Source organism: Notothenia rossii (genome assembly GCF_949606895.1).
Source record: "Notothenia rossii genome assembly, chromosome: 5".
NCBI lineage: Eukaryota > Metazoa > Chordata > Actinopteri > Perciformes > Nototheniidae > Notothenia > Notothenia rossii.
In genome coordinates, this window is record NC_136903.1 from 22,281,011 (window position 1) to 22,290,157 (window position 9,147).

General features: G+C 43.1%; 1 protein-coding gene across 3 annotated transcripts in view; it reads right to left on the reverse strand.

Moving 5' to 3' along the window:
* Nucleotides 1-9,147, reverse strand: part of LOC307039247 (excitatory amino acid transporter 2-like) — a 31,458-nt gene that overhangs the window by 13,192 nt on the left and 9,119 nt on the right. The window contains exon 1 of one of the 3 annotated variants that reach the window (XM_079681124.1): nt 2,431-2,680. The exons of 1 other annotated variant lie outside the window; for it this stretch is intronic. In XM_079681124.1, coding sequence (XP_079537250.1) covers nt 2,431-2,435 — 5 coding nt within the window. In that variant the 5' untranslated portion in view covers nt 2,436-2,680. Of the gene's footprint in view, nt 1-2,430; nt 2,681-9,147 lie in introns of those variants that run through there. One more of the 3 variants, XM_079681122.1, reaches the window with a different exon arrangement.

Consider the following 9,147-nt stretch of genomic DNA (forward strand, 5'->3'; position numbering starts at 1 on the left):
ACTCAGGGTTCTAGAATAAAATATAGCATCAAGTAAGAGACAATCATTTGGAAGTGGATGATGTTTCTGAAGATATGTCTGGCATATGGTTTAAACAAAAACAGCATTATTAAATGTTAAGCATTCAAGTGTGTTACCAAGCTGTCACTCATGCTCTGCCCATAGTTACCATGGCCCCCAACAGATGGAAGCTGACTACAAGCGACTGCTTCTAAAAATGATTCCTTAGGGAGTGACGTGCAGACACATGGCACTTTCAGTCAGTTTATATAAGTTCAGTATTGACAGGCTGTGTATATTGTAACTATAAAAACTTCCAGGATGGTTGTTATCATCAAGTTTCAAGCTATGGAGACTTTATATTTCAAAAAAACGATATATCCTTATGTATAAACTACTGAATTGGTTGGGTTTCAGTGTATGCAAATTGCAATCAGAGAGAAAATCCCCTGGTGAGCGTATTAAAACATTAATTTAACACTATCTAACAATGAAACAGATTCCTACTTGTCATTACAAAAGGCTATTGATTTATAAAGGGGGGGGGGGGGGACGACGACACATATTGTCTGTTGAGACATACACCCACTAACCATTCTTTCTCAAATGCGATAGTATGAAGAGGGGGCTCGTTCACACAGCCTAATTAGTTAGATGAAAAGTGATTTCCCGTTACAAGCAGTTTCCTGCCATTCCGGTCAGGTGTGAATGTGTTTTTTGGCGAGAAGAGAGCCAGCTGTGTCTGTCACATGGCAGTTAGGCAGGTGTTCAACAACTCTGTCATAGCTTTATATCCATCGTCCCATCATGAAGCCACAGGAATAATCTATCAAATTGTTTGACATCTTTTTTGTCTATGAGGCCTTAAACATGTCTTTGTGTTTCTTTTGATCTTCAATAAGCCCATGTGAATGTCTGCTGTGATGGATAACAAAGGATAACAAAGAAGAAATAATGTGGCTCTGACCTTTCACCTAACCCCTGGGGTTCATGGCCTAAAACTCACAAATGGTGGAGTCAATGTTTTTTCCCCCTCAGACATCCCCCCCATTGTCCACTATGAAGTCACAACACTTCATAGAATTGAATCATGTTGGCTGTCAAGTTTTTTTTTCAAAGGTGAAACTTGATCAAAGGCAAGACGGCGAGCTCGAACCAACAGGCAGAAAACTTCTTCTCAACCAAAGGCTCTTTGTGGAGTTATTGTTGTTGTGTAAGTAGTCTCTAATAATTCCACACGGCGCACAGAAATACTCACACATTCACACACACCTCCCCCAGATTTTTGTACGGCTGCTTTGTAAGCTTGCCTATAGGAAGACCACCTGGTCAGCTTCCAGGCACACAGATGGACCAGCCCTGTCTCCTCTTATTAATTTCAAAGTGAAGTGTGAAATACAGAAAATACATGCAAACAGCAGGCGAACAGTAGCCATCATTATCTCATACTTCAGATGACATCCGGATGAATTAGTAAAACCCCAGGAATAAAACCCTGAAAATTGGCATTACCATGAAATCCCATTCCATAAGAGTAATGAGTCCGGTTAATTGAATTTCCCCTTTTTTCTCTCCCTTTGATTATTTTTAGCACTAAGACAGAGATGAAGCAGGCGCTGGACGTCACAGAGGTCGGATATTATTCTGCGATCCTCTCATTAGCGCTTCTCTCACCAAGTCATGGACAGATGAGAGAGTGGGCTGGTGCGATCAAATGATAGATGAAAAATGTACAGCAAAGACAAATCCACTGCAGCTGACTGTTATTTCTCATCAGTAGTTGTTTTTTATGTGAATTAATTATTTTATTGGAGGGAAAATCTCCACATTATATTAGCTTTGATTTATATGTTTTTCTCCGTCATAAAGAATACATTGCAGATATTAAGCTTAGAAATGTTCAGCATCCATTGAGATCAAGAGATCTGGGCTGCTACTTTTATACACTGTAAGTATAAAAACAAGTTGTTAATAGCTAGTGACTATGAAAGGATTTGTTAATAAGTTATATTAATTTAAAAGTGATGACATTTACATACTGATGCACACTCACTCACTGATCCACACAGTTTCTTCTCCTCAGTCTCTAATGGGATCATTTTATAAACCGGTTAATCTTGGCCGAGGGCTTAGTCAGATTAATTGCATTACAGGGCCGTTAATCCACGAAGGAATAATGATGGACTTAATAAAACAACACCTGGTTTCTACTCAGATGATATACAGCCTAAACTGAAGGATGTCACATTTTTTGTAATGTATTGAGAGTTAAAAAATAGAGGTTATTTTACTCCCACTTCATTTGCTGATTTACAGTCTGGTTACACTTACATTCAAGTAAAATAGTTTGCCTTGAATGAATGAGAATAGAATCTAGAGAAATGAAAAACATATTAAGCCTAAAACTACAAATTGGGTGCGAGGACTTACGTCATTTCTGTTGGAGTTGAGGTAGGGACTGTACATTCACCAGGATCAAAACTCCAGCCTTTGGTATTTAAAAATGAATCAGCTCAAAGAATCGTTGCTCCATTCACAGCTGATGGCAGATGTCAGCAGGTAAGGTCCGAGGTAAACACAGAAATCTGCTGACAGCTAGCAGCCCTCAGCTGTCCAACAGCTCTTCCAAAGCATCCAGAGAGGAGCGAGTCAACACAGCCAAGACGAGTCACAGCCAAAGCAACCTGAATTGCCCCATCCTGAAGTCTGCAAGCCCCCCTCAGCCCCCACCCCCTGACTCCACCACCAACACCACCACCCACAGCCAGCCACACACCAAGGCACACACACATCAGATAAATGTAAAAACAAAATGACAATAAAAAGTGGTGGGAGGAGTCAATATCTGAGTTTAAGAGTCAAATCCCTCAGGGACCCTCCATTCCCCGGACACTGTAATCCCCCCAGAGAGCACGCTCTCAGACTCATCAGGCTACATAGGACAGTGAGAGAGATGAGGTGATGATGCCTGCTAATGGTAACATGTCAACAGTAGTGCTTTGTTAGTAACCCTTTTGCTGAGCGAAGAATAAACGACAAAGGAATGATGGATAGAAGGGTTAATGTTTTGATGTCACAGTTTGTGAGCTTTGAGGTCATCCTGATGGACAGCAGATTAATGCTTTAGTTACTCTTGAGCCACAGTGGTCAAAGAGGATATATAATAATGTGCACTAAGATCTCTGTCAATCGTTACGTCACACTCAACAAAGCCCAAATCAATATATGCAAAGATGTTATATCTAATGTTCTCAATAACGTCAATATATAGTCATTTAAAAAAAGACAGTTACGATTTTAAAGGTTTTGGCAAAAATGAGATGCATCCATTCAAGTCACATACAATCCAACATTCACAGATTTAAGTATCCCCACCATTCAACAAAACTCCTTAACTCCAAAGCCCAAATGACCGACGTGATTCATGTGAGGATGGTGTCACGCTGATTTCCTTCTAGTCTCCCAGCAGCATGGGACTTCACATCGTATAGAGCAGTATCACATTATTCTAATTAGGGAAATGTGTTGTAAAGCTATTTCCTCTTCAAACAAATGACCAACTGCACAACAAAAGCCAGAGGAATCCCATCCCTGTAGGCAAGGGTTGTGTCATGAGAAATCACTCATCCTAAATCCCTTGACACGTCATACTCATTGAAAGGGCCCTCTCAGGGAAGAGGCAGTATTTTCAGGATGAGAGCGAGAGAGAGAGAGAGGGAGAGTGAGGAAGGGGTTACACAGGGGAGTAAGAGGGACACCACAGGGAGAAGGGGGTACTGGGGTCACACCAGCACCTCTCAGCCAAAAGAGGGGCCTGTGAGGGGAAGGCTCAGGCAGCCATCCCTGCTTTTGGCTGGTACCATGTGAAGCTCGCTGCTTCCTCTCTCTTCCTACTGAAGGGCTTTGTTTCACACGCAAACAGCAGCAGTGGCCTCAACATGCCCGGCCAAGCGCTGCATCCAAACTGGCATGGGTGAGAAAAGAAGGGAAGGGGTTCGAACTGGAAGGGGTATAAGGGTATAGTGAGGGAGGGAGGGAGGGCAGTGGGCATGTCCAGAATGCCAGTTCTTTCAGGCCACTGATGTCATGCCTGTGCCCACCGTGGGAGAGCAGCGGAGGGACCAAGGCGCCCCTTTCTCTATCCCCCTCCACAGTCCCTTTTTCCACGATGAATGAATCTTTCAGAAGCGCCGGCCCATTGTGTCCCATAATCGACGGCGATTATCCCGATTTTATGCTGCCTTCCCAGTGCAAGGAGGTTCCCTGAGTGGTGGCATTGAGGACCGCTGCGATGCAGCAAGGACCACGAGGGGTTGTCCTAGCAACACTCTGCGGCTTAGAGAGAAGGGGATGAAGAGGAAAGAGGAAGCACACAGCCACACACACTCATATCCACAATCAAAAGCACACACACCATATTAAGATGGGAAACTTTAAAGATTAGCCGACAGGACGGCGTATTATTGTTTTCCCCTCACCAAAGAAAGTTTAATTTCATAGACAGGTTACTAATTCATTCATTTTGTTCTATAATTATTTCTAAAGCTTGACAGGATATTTCCCAAAAGGAGCTTCTTTAGTGTGCGGGCTGCATAATACATGAGCTTCTGTGAAAGTCTTTGCCAACAATGCCACACTACCATCTACAACATGTGCTTACATAACAACTAACAAGTTAGCATTAATGACAGGTTGCGTGGAGATACTTATCTAATTCAGGTTGTTGGGAATCATTTGATCGCTAAGAGGAAGATGTAAATGAGAATACAAGTTTCCCACTGGTCTTTCGAGGGGTCCGGTGCCCGTTCTCATGACTGGAACATCACAATATACTCTGAGGTAAAGACAACTGGAGCTGGGCCAGGCTCCGGATATATCTGCCCCCCCCCCACCCCCCCCTCCCCCCCCCCCCCCCACCCCCCCTGGGCCTCAGAGCCACTTGCCATGCAGTGGGAAGAAATGGACTCACACATACTGGGTGCCTAGGAGCTGTGAAAAGCCCCCACACCCCCAAAATGAAGCTCTCAGCAAACACTTCAGGTTGTGCTTTGCATAGGAAGTGAGAGATAAATTCCAGGATCTGAAGAAGGGGAAGCTTTGTCACTCTACGACTCCCACTTATGTATTCCTTGATGGTTGTGGGGATGAATGCATTCAGTGATAGATAGCAGTAGAGAGATGTGGGGACTGTCATGCAAATCTGGTTTATTCCATCAGCAGTGTAACCTAAACAGTAGCAAAACAAAACACACAAGACCCTCTCAAAGTGCTGCTTGCTTAGACACAAAAGTAGAGGGGCAGTGGCCAAACAACTTTCCCATCAGGAAGCTGCCTTCAAACTTTGCTTAGATTTAACCCCAAATACCAAACCACAATCAATCTTTTTCCCTGTATACATTTCTCAAACAACGGCCCAAATTGAATGGAGCTAGCTATTTTTCTTTCAATTCATCGAGACTACTTTCAAAGAATGTTAATGGTAAAGGTTCTCATCCGAAACACACAACCAACTCGGCCCAACCCCGGCGATACATATATGTGTATCTATATCTATATGTAATGATAGTTATATAGATATATCTCAGCAATCGATTTGAAAGCTGTCTTCAACAAATATTGTAACTGAACCCAGGAGTGAGAAGACAGTCGGATCAAAGAGTAACATAGAGGAAAAGGAAATGCACATGGAATAAAGCTGATTTTGCTGATATTCAGACAGGGTAATACCATGCAATTTGCTCAAATATAGTCAAATTTGAGCAAAACAATGTATTATGTATTATCTATAACTGACCTCTGTAATATTTGTATTCTTTGTGCAATTATGAATGGCTAAATTGAATGTGTGTGGGTTGTCTGTTCTTGGTGGGTTAATCCTTCAATAGTAACAGGGCAGGGATTCAGTACCATGGTCAGTGACAGAGACTCAGGCCTCAGCTCAGAGCTGTAGTGCTGAAAGAGCTGCTTACAGTAGGTTAGCACGCTGCACTCCAGCATTGAAGCTATGAAAGGTTATACAGCCGTACACACAGTTGTTGACAAATTAGTAACACTATTCTACAAACTCTATACAGAGGGAGATAACGTTTCCAGAGAAAATCACTCAAATTGACCCCCTGGGAGCACATATTTTATAGAGCCAATCTCCAGCCCAGTTTTCATGAGAAACAATGCTTCTGAGGAATGCATAATCAGCAGGAGATGTGACATTGAAACTCCTGCTGTGTTGCTTTCATCACATTTTTTACCATTCTGTTTTACAATCAGGCTGCATCAGCATGCTGGCAACGCATGATTAAACCATACAGTACGTGTCTGTCCCTCAGCATCCTCTAAGGTTTCCCTTTGTTTGGCACAACGCTTTGTGTCCATAATGAGGCAGTCATTAGAGAGAGCCTCTGGGAATCCTGAGGCTAGCGTTGTAGTTTGTATATGTCCCTCAGATGTGACCAGTCGTACTATAATTATGTGCTAACAGCCTATTATGCTAGGTAGTGGCTGTTATAGGGCTGCCTTGGGTAATTCCCATTCATCTGTATAATATCTGCAAAGGGATTTAGTTTGATGGAATTTAATCCAACTGCAAGCAACTTCACAGTCAGAGGTAAAGTAAGTTTACTCATCCTCACGTCTTTCGCTCTCTACCGTCTTTCTTGTGTTCAAAGATACACACAAACACTCAACCTTATTTCTCAACTCGTGCAACTCTCAGTCTTTCTTCCATCACCTTGAAATAGTCTTAATTGTCATGCTATGTTTTCAGAAGTGTCCTTCTAAGCTGCAACCAAATACATGTTGTGACAGCCCATGCAATAACCCAGCCCCAATATATTGCCTAAAGCTGCATCTATAGAAGATCATCTGAGAAAAGAAGTGCTTCCATAGTCATGTGAAATATTCCCACTGTTCCTCCCCACGGCCTCCTCTATCTGATGAGGGGCTACGCCTATTGCAGACAAACGCGCATGTTCCTCCTATAGCTGCTCCTGTGTTCACGTCGGCTGCATATGAAGTGATGCTAGTGTCATTAGCAAAGGCGCATCTGTTTAAGAGAGCTGGCTATATAGCCGCACGCAGCTTCTGATGGCTTTGGTCCGATCCCCATAGGAGCTCATTAAATCTGTCAGTAAGGCAGGACCACCCCACCCCCTATACACTCCTTGCTATGGTATACCCGCTACAATGTTGTAAGGGGGATGACAGTGGTGGGGGGGGAGGGGGAGCAGCAGTAATTCCATATAAAGATAGATGTGTTACAATGTATGGGGGAAGGGTGGAGGAGAAATGGGGGAGGGTGGAAAAAGGAAGGTGTGGCTGATGAAGGTAGGGATGGAGACAAAGACAGGGAATTGCAAGCAGATGAGAGAAAAAACTGAACATGGAGAGAAAGGGTTAGACAAAGGTTAAAGATTAAAGCAATCAATTGAAGTAGAGAATGAGATGGAGCATGTCTCTTCATCCACAGTGTATGAGGGGGCTTCTGTTTTATCAGGTTATCTGTGGGTACATGAAGAGCTGACATCTGTGTTGGGCAGCTGGCCCTGTGAAATGGGATTAGTGCACAAATCACGTTTCATACATCACTAGACTCACCTGCTACACTCTCAAATGTATATATACTCAGACGATACGCGTACTCTCACTGTCTAACCCACTTCCTGCTCACATTTGTGTCGGTACAATATGTGTAAATGCTAACACACACACACACACACACACACACTCTCTCTCTTGTCTGCGTTCATAAATCTCAGTTGGTCAAGTCCCGTGGTATTGGAGGCGGGTTGGGGTGGGGGGGGGGGGGGGTTACAGTCTCACTAAGGAATTGCCAATAAGGGAGCTAAGGAGGATGCATATTCTCTCACTAATTAAACACTGGAGTCTGTAGGGACTGAGCAGAGCCTGCAGCAGTGGCCGTGCCCCCACTCTCCTCACACCACCCCGCAGTGATGACAGAAAGGGCATTCCTGCACACACACTCAGCTCATTACAGGAGCCAGCTTGACCAGGGGACCACACACACACAGACACACGTACCTTTTGCACATCGCTCCCCAAAGACTGGAGGCTAAAGTGATCACTGGCTATAAGGCGTGTTAGGTCACGTCTGCTAAAAAATGTGAATGCTCAGTTCGAAAAAGAAACTTCATAGCTCTGGCCATATACTGTACAAACGTGTCATACAGTATTGCTTGGTTTTAATTGTTGTTAAGCTTTTGGGATATTTGCCATATGTTAACTGGATATCATGCAATGCCTTTAACATGAAACAAAAGTTGAAAAGTATGTACACATGGCATTTGGTGATGTTAACATACACACATTTATATAAGCTCCCTGTACACAATGCAACTTTTTCCTAATTGCAACATTCCCAGTCTGTGTCTTTTCACAAAGAGAAACACATCTGATCAAGGATGACCAGAATACAATGGGGAAGCATATCAGGAAAGCAGAGAAGTGTGACGGAGCTGACAGGCTGCTACTCTCTCATTCTACAGTATGCATTTCTCTTCCTCATTACACTCCCTTTTTCCCTACCTTTGTCTCCCTTTCTCTCTTTTTTTCTGTATCTTCGTTTTTCACACATGCCAAACGACACGTCGTTGTCTTCGCAACATAATGTATTGACCAAAAAAACGATTTGTTATGCATGTCTGACAGACAACACATTTCCAACAGAGGCTGGAACAAAGCTCTTGTTTCCAGGCACGGTAGCACAAGGACAAAACCCGTGGAAGTATGACACACCTGGTGTGAGCGTGAGTGTTGGCCAACTGTTTTAGTGCAGCAAACTGGATTTTAATCACCAAGTCCAATGAGGTGTGAAGTGGAAAAAACCTGAAAATAAATCTGCGAAGATAAAGACTGAAAGGGATTTAAGAAATATGTTTGGTTGAATGATCATTAAACAATAACCCTTGACTCACTTTCACAAAAGCAAAACTTAGAGACTGCCTTCCTTTCAGGACCACTTCACTGACGCTCTTCTTACATTAACACATACACTTTAACACATAATATATATCATTATATCTGTTGTCACACATAAAGAAACCCAGAGGGACCCCCTGCTGCTCCTCACATCATTGTTTTTCTTTCCACGTCACTGTTCCCTGCATACTTAGACAAACTATGTAAATATTT